Source organism: Mandrillus leucophaeus, unplaced genomic scaffold (genome assembly GCF_000951045.1).
Source record: "Mandrillus leucophaeus isolate KB7577 unplaced genomic scaffold, Mleu.le_1.0 Scaffold834, whole genome shotgun sequence".
NCBI classification, from domain to species: Eukaryota; Metazoa; Chordata; class Mammalia; order Primates; family Cercopithecidae; genus Mandrillus; species Mandrillus leucophaeus.
The window spans coordinates 1,887,996-1,901,751 of record NW_012109075.1 but is presented as its reverse complement, the minus strand read 5'-3'; the positions used below and the strand labels follow the sequence as shown (position 1 = coordinate 1,901,751).

At 36.0% G+C, this 13,756-nt stretch overlaps 1 protein-coding gene across 1 annotated transcript in view; it reads right to left on the bottom strand.

The window, feature by feature from the left end:
- NRK (Nik related kinase) overlaps window positions 1-13,756 on the bottom strand; it is a 138,618-nt gene that overhangs the window by 63,341 nt on the left and 61,521 nt on the right. Inside the window, exons 3-5 of the mRNA XM_011968260.1 lie at window positions 11,424-11,480; window positions 9,851-9,922; window positions 3,364-3,489 (exon numbers count right to left, since the gene is read on the bottom strand). Coding sequence (XP_011823650.1) covers window positions 3,364-3,489; window positions 9,851-9,922; window positions 11,424-11,480 — 255 coding nt within the window. The remainder of the gene's footprint in view (window positions 1-3,363; window positions 3,490-9,850; window positions 9,923-11,423; window positions 11,481-13,756) is intronic.

The window sequence follows — 13,756 nt, the reverse complement described above, 5'->3', positions numbered from 1 at the left end:
GTCTATAAATTTGGTGGTTCTCAAAGTGTGGTGATCAGTCCAGCAGTAGCAACAGCATCACATACGAACTTATTAGGAAAGACAATTTATTGGACCTACACCCCCAAATCTACTAAACCAGAAATTCAGTGAGTGATGCCCAGCAATCTGTGTTTTATCAGGCTCTCTGGGAGATTCTGATGCCTGCCAAATTTAGAGAACCACTGTTTCAATTCCACCCCTTGTTGAAAACCTTTCTATAACGTCCACTGTCCTATTCTCTGAAGTCCATTATTTAGAATGTAATAGAATATTTTATTGTCACTTGAAGATACTGAAAAGTTTTAGTCATTATTTTGAAAAAATACTACTAACTTGGACATGGAATGGAAATGCAGCAAGTATAGAGATTCAGGTATATACTAACCCTACCTTATATTCTATATATTCCATTTTTAATAAAGACATCCTTGACCAAAACTGATTTTCTTGTGATTTAACTATTTTTACCATAGTGGAGGGCAGCAAAAATGGTAACTTAGGTAGCATAGGTTACATTTAGCCTCTACAATTTATATCTTACTGATCTAGAATTTGTGTTACTCCAGGCATAATGACTAAGAAAAGGATAGGTCAACTTACCATTTGGAAAAGAGTTTCTTAAGAGTTATGTTTATCCGTAAGTGCATATACTTTGCAAAAACTTAAAATGCACCCATATGCTCACGTCAAGTGCTAATTAGAATTTATCCTTATCCAGTCATTATTTATTAGTTCATTGGGTAATTTCTGTAATAGCAACCATAGTAATCACATAAAATATTTGAAAATGTTTATGTTTAATATTTCTGGTATTCATTTGAGTCCTCCCCCATTCCACCAGTAATCCCCTTGTCAGGCACTTAAGTTATTTTCCCATATTTTATCGCTCCCATCTCCAGGAATCAGAGTATCTTTTGCCACATGATATGGTTTGGCTGTTTCTCACCCGAATCTCATCTTGAATTGTAGCTCCCATAATTCCCACATGTCATGGGAGGGACCTGGTGGGAGGTAATTGAATCATGGGGGCAGGTTTTTCCCATGCTGCTCTGGTGATAGTGAATAAGTCTCACGAGATCTGAGATTAATGGTTTTATAAAGGGGAATGCCCTTGCACAGGCTGTCTTGTCTGCCACTGTGCAAGACATGACTTCGCTCCTCCTTTGCTTTCCACCATGATTGTGAGCCCTCCCTAATCATGTGGAACTGTGTCAATTAAACCTCTTTCCTTTATAAATTACCCAGGCTCTTTACAAATTTCCTTTATAAATTCCCCAGGCTCTTTATGACCAGCGTGAGAACAGACTAATACAGTAAATTGGCGTCAGTAGAGTGGGGCACTGCTGTAAAGATACCTGAAAATGTGGAGCAACTTTGGAACTGGGTAACAGGCAAAGGTTGAAATAGTTTGGAGGACTCAGAAGAAGACAGGAAGATGTGGGAAAGTTTGGAACTTCCTAGAAACTTGTTGAATGACTTTGATCAAAGTGTTGATAATGATATGGACAATATGGTCCAGGCTGAGATGGTCTCAGATGGAGATGAGAAATTTGTTGGGAATTGGAGCAAAGGTGACCTTTGTTATGTTTAAGCAAAGAGATTGGCAGCATTTTGCCCCTTCCCTAGAGATATGTGGAATTGTGAACTTGAGGGAGATAATTTAGGGTATCTTTTGGAAGAAATCTCTAAGTGGCAAAGGGTTCAAGAGGAAGTAGAGCATAAAAATTTGGAAAATTTGCAGCCTGATTATGCAATAGAAAAGAAAAACCCATTTTCTGAGGAGAAATTCAAGCCGAATGCAGAAATTTGCAAAAGTAACAAGGAACGAAACGTTAATCACCAAGACAATGGGGAAATGTCTCTAGAGCACGTCAGAGATCTTCACAGCAGCCCCTGCCATCACAGGCCCAGAGGCCTAGGAGGAAAAATAAATGGTTTTATGGGCCAGGCCCAGGGTCCTCTTGCTGTGTGCAGCCTAGGGACTTGGTGTCCTGTGTCCCAGCCACTCCAGCTATGGCTAAAAGGGGCCAATGTACAGCTCGGGCTGTTGTTTCAGAGAGTGCAAGCCCAAAGCCTTGGCAGTTTCCACATGGTATTGAGCCTGCGGATGCACAGAAATCAAGACTTGAGGTTTGAGAGCCTCTGCCTAGATTTCAGAAGATGTATGGAAACTCTTGAATGTCCAGGCAGAAGTTTGCTGCAGTGGCCGGGTCCTCGTGAAGAACCTCTGCTAGGGCAGTGCAGAAGGGAAATGTGGGGTTGAAGCCCCCACACAGAGTCACCACTGGGGCACTGCCTGGTGGAGCTGTCAGAAGAGGGCCACTGTCCTCCAGAACCCTGAAAGGTAGATCCACCAACAGCTTGCACCATGTGCCTGGAAAAGCCACAGATACTCAATGTCAACCTGTGAAAGCAGCCAGGAGGGAGGATGCACCCTGCAAAACCACAGAGGCGGAGCTGCCCAAGACCATAGGAATCCACCTCTTGCATCTGTGTGACCTGGATGTGAGATATGGAGTCAAAGGAGATCATTTTGGAGCTTTAAGATTTGACTGCTCTGCTGGATTTCGGATGTGCATTGGGTTTGTAGCCCCTGCGTTTTGGCCAATTTCTCCCATTTGGAGCAGGCATATTTACCCAATGCCTATAACCCCATTGTATCTACGGTAACTAACTTGATTTTGATTTTACACGCTTGTAGATGGAAGGGACTTGCCTTGTCTCAGATGAGAATTTGGACTGTAGACTTTTGAGTTAATGCTGAAATGAATTAAGACTTTGGGGAACTGTTGGGAAGGCATGATTGGTTCCAAAAACTGAGGAGATGAGATTTGGGAGGCCAGTGATGAAATGATATGGTTCGGCTCTGTGTCCACACCCAAATACCTTGAATTGTAGCTCCCATAATTCCCATATGTCATGGGAGGTAACTGAATCATGGGGGCATGCTGTTCTCATGACAGTGAATAAGTTCATGAGATCTGATGGCTTTATAATGGGGAATTTCCCTGAACAAGGTCTCTTGCCTGCCACCATGCAAGATGTGACTGCTCCTCCTTTGCCTTCTGCCATGATTGTGAGGTCTCCTCAGCCATGTGGATGAGTCAATGAAATCTCTTTCCTTTATAAATTACCCAGTCTTGGGTATGTCTAATGGCAGAAACCACGATTACTTTTGCACCAATCTAATAGCATTGTGAGAACAGATTAATACACCATACTACTTTAACAGTTGTGTGCTAAGTTTTCCTGTAGATGCACAAAAGTGACAACTCATGAAAACATACATCCTTGGGTAAAACTTATTCTTATAGAATAAGAACAGCATAATTAAAAACATACCCAAAGTTGGTGCCTCTGACCAGGGGGACTCAGCTTAAAAAATGCACCATAGAAGGACACAATGTTTTTGTGGAAAGAGTACTTCCTCAGAAGGTTGAGTTCAGTCCTGAGATCCTCTTCTTCATCCTATGGAATAAGAATAGACAACAAAGCTCCTAAGCTGTGCAATCAATGACTGTGGGTCCCCAAAGTACAGTAGATCAATGAGGGAGAATCCTACGGCAACCAATTATATCCAACAGCAATTTATAATAAAATCTCAACTAAAATGGTCAGTGAATGAAGATTTCTGGTTAACTTGGAATCTGGGGGAATAAAAAGGGTAAACTGAAGATCTTTTAGTTCAGTGGTTCTCAAGATGTGGTCCCAGGACCAGCAGCACCAGCTACTGTATAAAATTTTCACTGAATGGAGTCGTTATATATTTGTTTCTTTTGCAACAGTTTTATTGAGATATAATTCACATACTATAAAATTCACCCATTTGAAGTGCAAAATGCAATCGTTTTTAGTATATTTATAGAGTTGTGCAATCATCACCACAATCAATTTTAGAACATTTTTATCACTCCAAAAGGAAATCCCATATCCTTCAGTTATCATCCCCCAGTTCAGCCACACACACACACACACACACACACACACACACACACACACACACACAAACTCTAAGCAATCACTAATTTACTTTATGTCTAAATAGATTTATCAATTCTGGACATTTTATATAAATGAAGTAATATAACATGGTCTTTTGTGACTAGCTCTTTTCAAAATTCATCCATATTGTGGCATGTAACAATATGTCATTGCTTTTGGTTTACCATTCATCAATTGAGGGATGTTTGGGCTATTTCTACCATTTAGCTATTATGAATAATTCTTCTATGAACAGTCATGTCAAGTAACTCTATGTTTAATGTTTTGATGAAATGACAGATTGTCTACCACATTGGCTTTACCATTTTGCATTACCAAGAGCAATGTATGGAGGGGTTCCACTTTATACTATCACCAACACTTGTTATTTTCTGTTTTATTATTATAACCTTTCTAGTGGATATGAAGTGGTGTCTCATTGTGGTTTTAATTTGCAATTCACTGATGACTAATGATGTTGAGCATATTTTCCTGCACCTATTGCCCATTGTATATGTTCTTTGAGAACTGTCTAACACAAAATTCTTTGTCCTTTTAAAAACTGGGTTGTCATTTTATTAGTGAATTGTAAGAGCTCTTCATATATTCTAGATATAAGTGCCTTATCAGATAAACAACTTGTGAATATTTTCTCTCATACTGTGGATTGTTTTCTCACTGTCTTGATAGTGACCTTTGAAGTACAAAAGTTTTTATTATAATGAAGCACGATTTATAAATTTGTTGTTTTGCTTGTACTTTTGGTGTCATATATAAGCAACCACTGTCAAATCACAGGTCACAAAGCTTTATTATTGTTTTCTTCTAAGCATTTTATAGTTTTAGCTCTTATACTTAGGTTTCTGATCCATTTTGAGTTAATTTTTATATAAAGTAAAAGTCCAACCTCATTATTTTGCATGTGGATGGACAGTACCATACTATCTTGATTATTTGGTAATCCTTTACATTTTAAAGGTATTAGTTTGTTCTGTGCTGACCTTTTAAAAAATTTTATTATTTTTTCACACTTTATTTATTTATTTTTATGTTTAAAAGCTATGTTTAAGATAATTTATTTTTATTAATCACAACAATGGTACATGTATACCAAATATAGATAAATATACTAATAAAATATGTAAGGGGTCTACTCTCACTGAACATTTTCCCCAAGCAATATTAACAGTTTAGTGTATATTCTTTCAGACATTTGTATATGCTAATACAGTAGCTAGAGCTATGAAAGATAGAGATAAATGCATAATGATATGATCAACACATACACACACACACACGCACACATATATATGTGTGTGGCATTTAAAAAATCCAAATACGCTCTTATTATTTTTAATATTCTGCAACTTTCATGTTTTAATCAGTATATAAAGCACATCTTTCCAAATCAATAAACAAATACATGTCCTTGTTATGGCTGCACAAGATTGCACAGAAAGGATATATGGGTCTGGCACTCAGGGGACAAGTCAGGTCTAGAAGTATTGTTTTTGAGAATCGTCTATATAGTGATAATTGGAGCCATCTGGTTAGATGAGATCACTGAGGTACAATACATAGCTTCAAGACAGCTCTAGCAGAAGACAGTGTGATGTCAGTCAGAAAAGAACACCTACCCTGGGCATAAGGACACTGAGGTTTAGCACTGATAGCCCAGAGTAGGAAATTCACTTAATCTTCCTAAAGTTCAATTTATTTTAAAAGAATGATGGAAGATAGCAGCCATTACCTGTCTTCATGGAATGTTAGTGGGACCAAATGGGATAATATAAATAAAGTTCTTTGAAATCTTTAGAAAAAAATTCTATAAATGCAATATATTATCACAAAATATCATTGTTACTCGACTTCTTTGAATTACTCTGAGCTCTGTCAGAACTATATATTTCCCTCCACTGTTTACCCTAATCTACAAACATCAGCCTCCTTCATTCTCAGCATATTAATTATAGTGGAGTGAAATGGAAAGCAATTCTCTCTAAGTTTCAGTGATGTCTGCTTGTACCATGATAACCAAGTGGTTTTGATATTCCTTCTGTAACTCTTATTTCTCAGCCAATCTAGAAAAAGCTCTTTGTTTCTTAATAATTTGAAAATAATTACACTTTTGTGTATACAGATGCAATACACTTGAGAAAAATAACTTAAAATGTTAACTTACAAAAAGGCAACTTAAATTGTTAAAAATTTCAATGAAAATATAATTGTTTTGTGCATTTAGGTGTTATGATCCTAACTTAAAGGAAATTACACATCAGGAAAATAAGATTCACATACGTGAATGACGCAACCAATGTTGAATATAAAATAGTGCATAAAAAGTTGAAGGTGAGGTGAGATGACTCAGAAAGTGATTCTGCACTTGAAAAATGGATTCCTCACTGGCCTCCTTTGAATTCATAGTAGCTCTAAATTTTATTTGATTGTAAATTAAAAAGCTCTCCTATTTCATCTATAACAGTTCAATTTATAAAAATTATTAAGAAATATTCTTATTGTCAAAAGTGAAATATATTTGTAGAGTGTAAAGAAAAGAAGACTTTTGACCTGGTGTGGTGGCTCACACCTGTAATTCCAGCACTTTGGGAGGCTGAGGCAGGTGGATCCCTTGAGGTCAGGAGTTTGAGACCAGCCTGGCCAACATGGTGAAACTCCATCTCTACTAAAAATACAAAAATCGGCCAAGCATGATGGTAGATGCCTATAATCCCAGCCACTCAGGAGGCTGAGGCAGGAGAACCACGTGAACTCAAGAGGCCAAGATTGTGCCCCTGCACACTAGCCTGGGCAACAGAGTGAGACTTTGTCTCAAAACAACACAAACAAACAAACAAAAAACAAAAAACTTTTGAATTAAAGATTTCCTGTTCTGAAATCCAGTGAAAAAAAGATACCTTTAACTCTTTTGAGCAATGACCTAGGAAAGGGACAATTGACATGGAAAATAATTAAGGAATTAACCACCAATTATCTTTAGTTCTCGCCAGCATTTCCCTCAAACTATCCTGACTTAATGACTTTGAAATACAGAGAAATAAGTCTCTCAGCTGAAATGAATTGGTAGCTAAACATATCTACTCAGTTATTACCTCCCCTCTTAGCTAATTCTCTAAGACCCAGCAGGAAAAATAGGCAACTATTTTCTATATTTAAGTATAATGTGGCTAGGCTTTAAAAATACTTATGACATAAACATAAAGCAGTGCACTAGGCTCTGTAGTGTCTCTAAGTTGATTTAACTTCTACTTATAAATTATCTTTCCTAAATTTATATCTTGTAAAAAAAAAAAAAAAGCTTGCAATGTCAGAGAAAATGGCTGCCAGTTGCAGAACAATCTTTAGTATTTCCCAAGGATTTCCCACTGGATTTACTTATAAACATTCAACTACTGGAAAATACATCTCTAGACAACTATTTGTCTTATGGGGGAAAGGGGTAGGTTCTAATATGTGCAGCTGAAAATCTCAGTGACAGGTTCCCTCTTTCTGTTTATTTGTGTAATAAAGTCATGACAACTTGTGGTATGAGAATTGCATGAAAGCTCAGGCTAGAGTCTCAGCCCAGCCTTCCAGCAAAGTTCAGTAAATAAGTTCCCTTCAAATTATCTTAACCTGTTTTCTAAAAAGGTAAAAATCCTGTGGCTTTCATTCTTGTCATGTAAGATCCTTAAACTTTCTACTTCCCCTGTGATGTGGCCCTCCTTTGAAATGGTAACAATACCTGACACCGCATAAGACTAGCAAACTACAGGGACTAGCTATTCTATCTGTGCATATGCACTCTCAGTTTCAATTAAGTTGCCAAGGTTCTGCTGAGAGGAATATGAACTCATAAGTAGTCCAATAAATAGGAATGAGAGGATAGTAGTAGGTTAAGAATACAAAGAACAAGTGAAAGAGAAGCAGGGGCAAGACTGAATCCTTTCACCCGTTTGGTAGCTTGATGTTAAGGAGATTCCTTTTCTTTCTGAGTTAGAAAGCTTATGTGTCCCAGAAAGAACAAGAGATGCGCTGGGCTCTGGGCAGCTATGTAGTTGCATTTGTGATCTCTTTTTCTATGAGGAACCTGAGGCATAGAGAGGTAAACCACTTTCCCAAGTAGTTTTTGGCTGTTTAGTGGTAGACTTGGGATTCGAACTCATGTTTCTGGACTTACATATTATTGCTATTTCCATAAACCCCTGGCATCTAAGAGATGTGTGTGCAAGTCACATACTTTTTATCCCAAAGGATTCAAGATGATTTAGAGATGCTAACTGGATGATTAGCTAGCAGTTATTTTTTCTTACTAAAATACATAATCAGATAATTCAAAGTCCCCGACTAGAAAAACCTTTTAAGAGTGGGTTTCCCACATAAATGTAAACTCCCCCAAAACAAATAAATGAAGATCAGATATGTTTGGAAAGCATTAGTGTGTTTGCCACTCTGAATTAACAGGAAGCTGAGCTTGTGAGAAACACATAAGTACATTATATCCATCAGGCCAAGTGGGTAATTTAAACCTCTCACACATCATCCAGTAATATGATGCTACAGCATTTCCTGGCTTAGGGCCAGTTGATCACAGACTGGCCTGAATACCCTGTGTTTTGTCAAGAAGAGGCAGTTCAAGGATGCCAGAACTTCCTTTGTAATTTCATCCAATTCTAGAATCAAAATCCTTTTCTCTAAGGAAAGTGTGCCAGAGAGGGTTTGGGACAGGTCTTTAAAAAAGTTTTATTAGCACAAATGTTTGATGAAACCAAAATTAATAAAATAATCATATTTCCCATATCTTACCTTTAGCGGCTTCCTAAGCTACAAAAGCATGATACTATCTGTTTTATCTGGTCCTTTGGATATGCTTAGTCTCCAAACATGAGTTACAGACACAACAGGAGCCTAGTACTTAATAGAGAGGTTGTTTAGCAATACCTTTCTAATATAACTAGTAAGTTTCTGAATGTGATTCTGTTAATGAAAAGGGTTATTTTTAATGTGCCTGGGAACATATTTACTAAGTCACAACATGCTAGAAATATTTGAGTCCCATGTATAGTTGACTGCAGGAGAGAAAAGTAGGAAAAAATTTATCAATTCATTATATTGACAAGAGCAAAAATTCAACTTTTGGGCCCATACAATATTTTATAGAGCACCGATATCTACTGAAAAAGAGAAATTATCTTTGGTTGGTTTTATTCTGGAGCCAGAGAATTGTTGGTATCAGAGAAACTGCTCTGAAGGGAAGTCAAAAAGCTGTACGTAGAAAACATGCTCATATTCTTTCATGTGTTCAAGTATGGTACCAAATGTCTGAAGACTTTGAGGCTGAGTGGTCGGTTTGTTTTCTGCCTGCTATTGCTCTTACAAAAAAGTGGGGCGGGGGGCATTCCTCATTTGGTTCAAACACAATGGTAATGTTTGTTAGAATCATAATGGAGGAAAAGCAATTCAGTCCAGAATGTCATGATAACATGTGAAAAGGACCTTTCCAAGGCCAATTTTAGGCAAAATTTGCTGTAGATCCCATCACCTCCTTTTTTGTTGCTATTCATCCAGAGGGCTCTATGCTCTGTAAATTTACGTAATTCCTCACTGACAGTCAATGCATTCCTATTCAAGGGACCTTTTCTCCTATCTCCTACTCTCTGATATATGCTAGTGCTTATATATGATGATTTAATCTACGTGAATATATTAAAAGATAAAAATATGTTATCATTTTCAAGCAAGATCTTGTAGCGGTCTTCTAGAGATAATGACACAATGCAAAGGGATAAGTTAAAAGCTGAAAATGAAAGGAAAGACTACTTGGGTATTAACGAGAACTTTTAGTACTCACGCTATATCTCCACCCAACAGATTTTTGATATTTATTCACTCTCACTCGCCTTCCTATTTCAGGTAAAGGGGTCTGTAACCAAGAATAAAATGTTATTAGATGTACTGGTACACTCTAAAAATGATTTATGCTTAAGTACTTTAAGTTCCGTTGGCACTCAATGGAAGAGTAAGATAATATTATTCCTCTCTCAGTTTTCACCAATAGTTTTAATTTAAAAAGCCAAATTTTTATGACAAGCAGAAATTTGGCAACAAATTCATGGTAGTAGATTTAACTGCTGTAATAATGGGAAAAATTATAATCTGGTATTAGTAAAGTGCTTTTTCCTCCTTACAAAACCAGTTAATTGACACTAAACATCCATGGGTTGAACACGATTTTTAAATATTTTAAAAGTCAGAGTATCTGAAATGTAGGTTAAATGTATGTCAAGGTATCTTAAGTTAAAACAAGAAAATAAGTGTTTTAGAGAGTCTCACTCAAAAAGTAGAAGTTTGATTATTTGGAAGCCATGGATTGTAGGGCAAAATAAATCTACAAAACCTCAAAATCCCTCGAAATTCACATTGGTTTGCAACATTTGACATTTACTGGCAAAAAAAAAAAAAAGCACACAACTTTTTTTTTTTTTTTTGAAAATTCAGCTATCATTTCTTTTTTTATTATTATTATACTTTAAGTTCTGGGATACATGTGCAGAACATGCAGATGTGTTACATAGGTATACATGTGCCTTGGAAGCACACAGTGGAAGCACATAGGTATACATGTGCCATGGAAGCACACAGTGAGTTGCTGAAACTCACTTTTCCTGCACAAATTGGAAAAAGCACAGTTTACGGCCTTGACAACAGTTCAGTGAATGTATATAGCTTTTCAAACATAAACTTCCCTTTAGGGTATAGTAAAGTAAAATTTTTTTTGACCTTTGCTATGTTTATGATAATATTACCCTAAGAAAGTGTGGCACTCATGTTAAAGAAAAAGAACAGAAATCAGTGTTAGCAAATTCTATGCCAATATGTTATGAACCGTGACATAACTTTATGAATGTTACCAGGAACAGTGCCAATTAAACTGTTTCTTTTGCTCATCTGTCAGAAAATACATGAAAAATGTGCATCTCTGATAAGTCTCTTCCTTCTACCTGTCATTGAGAATCTAATGGCCTCTATTATCAGAGGAAATCATTGGAGAGGGAAAATAACATGATGGAACACAGCAGGATTAACCCAGTATTAGAAGCAATCTTTTCTTTGCTATCCCTGGAAACAAATAATCAACTAGAAACAGAGAGGAGTACAGATGTATTCCTCATTGTTATAGAATACCAAAATATGTGGAACTTCTGCTATGAAAGAAGCATTGTTTTATGTGGATATATAATAAAGCAATAGATGTAATACACTAATGAATAAAAGTAATATTAAATAACTATAATAAATCCAGATGAATGTAATAATTATTATATAAAATCATGATTTAAAAACAAATACAATGTTCTCTGAGTTGTTTATCCCAAGAACACAGTCCACTAAGGGAAGATAATACAGGTAAATTATAATATTACCTTACGAGCGTTCATCACTTTAACAGCTGTAAACACACCAGTCTTCTCATGAAGTCCCTGAAATACAGGACAATGACAAACATCAAATGCTGGCTAGGTAATCCAGCTATCAGGAAGCAATCAAAGTAGAGAATATTAAAATTAGTCTCAAATACATTGTATGTTATGAAATATAAAATATATACAGATGAAATATATAGCATTATATAGAAAACAGAAATATTAAATTATCAACATTTTAAAGAAATCACCACTCCACTCAAAACATTCAAGGAAGGTTATGGAAAAGTTTGGCTGTTTATGTCTGTAGTAACTAGTGGACATAATTGCCTATTTAAAGTTATTGCTTACTTAGTGTCTTTAATCTACGTTTGCATGGCATCAAAGCATTTAATCTAAATGAAAATTTTTATTTAAGTGAAAATTTCCTATTGTAGATGGGGAGTTGTTCTACTAAACATTTTTTCAATTGATTATGTGATACTATGCAGACATCTTTTCATTGGACTCTTCTTCAAACACAAAATATTTATCATGTTAGCAAAAATATTAGCCATATATTATCTCCATAATGATCACTAGTGAGAGTGATTCATAATTAATTCAACAGCCTCTAAACTGCTTCATATGTCCTGAATCATATGAACCAAAAATATTTATAAAAGGAATAAGTTATAGAAAATTATCTTATTGAAAAGATGATGAGTTATAAGAGCTTAATCTTATCCTAAATGAAAGTATAAGCTACAGATTTGTGATTTTTAAAGGTGAACATATAGGTTTGGAATCAGATCTCCTATTTTGTGGCTGGTACCTTCTAGACATATTCCAAACTGTAGTCATAGTTTGAGTAATAAATAGAATGCCTTATCTGATATTTCTCAGCAGAAGGTTTGATTTGGGGGCTGTACTGGGTTGAACAGTGTCCCCTCGAAAATTGAGGTTCACCTGGAACCTCAAAATGTGACCTTATTTGGAAACAGGGTCTTTGCAGATGTAATCAAACTATGATGAGGTCATATGGATTTGTTTGGTCAATGTCCGGTTTCTTTATAAGAGGAAAGGAAGGGAGATTTGAACACAGAGACACAGGGATACACAAAAGGGTGATAGTCATGTAAAAGATAAGAAGAAATTGCAGCGATATAACTATAAGCCAAGAAATGTCAAGGATTGTTGATAACACCAGAACCCAGGAAGAGGCAAGGAACAGTTCCTCCCTAGAGACTTCAGAGAGAGAATGGCCCAACAGACACCTCAACTCAGAATTCTTATGTCCAAAATTGTGAGGGAATACATTTCATTTGTTTTAAGCTACCCAGTTTGTAGCAATTTTTTACAGCTGACCTAAGAATTTAGTACACAAGGCAAGAAAGATGGAAACTGAGCAAGGTTATGTGTTTGACTTCGGATAGGGTTCAGAGACTAGTAATCAAGGTACAAGGAAATGTCCAGAATTGGGTGAGCAGTTTAGGGTGGAGCATGCCAGCCACAGAAGACTAGAATTTTTAAAGGAAAGGAAAAAGTTACAGGTTATTGATTGATCAGGGAAAAGTAGGAACCCAAGATCAAGACCTGTCTGTTTAACCTAAAGTCTTAGGAAGCAAATGCAAAGGCAAAAATCAGATTTACATGGGAAGTGGAAATGAGGCAGAGTTTGTGAGGCTCAATCCATGAAGTAATACTATCAGGTTCTAGGAACAATCTTCTCTTTTGTCAGACAAAACGCATTATTTTTGCAACCTCCTTAGCTTCTTTTAAATTTTTCAAAAGAACATGAACTTGTGTTATCTTCTGTCACTTGTCTTAATTGGGGCAGCCTGTTTGGATGGAGTCAGATTACTTTTGATGGACAGTTATAATAAAACAGTTTTAAACAGTTCTTTTTTGTAGGATTGTAATGACACCTGAACTTTAACCGAGTTTATAAAAATTACTGAGTATGTTGGGTACCCTTCAGATTTTTTTACATCTCTGGGAGGAATTATATATTAATATTTTTATTTATTCAGTCCTTATAACTTAGGAAGCATTGTTTTCATAATTATTCACACAAACACTTCTTAGTAAAATTTTTTCCGCATCTGTATGCACAAATACAACATGTTGGAAATTGATTCGCAGGCATCCCTTTAAAAAGTTACGATGCTTCCTTCCTTGATTCTAAGAGATTATTTATGAGCCAACTATTATTTTGTGCAATACAAAATATTTATCAAGTTATCAAAAATATTAGCGATACATTATTTTATTTAACTGATGATCAGTAAAATACAAAATTTTTGAAGTCTAAAATATATAGATTATAACACATTAGTGAGACAATTGAATGT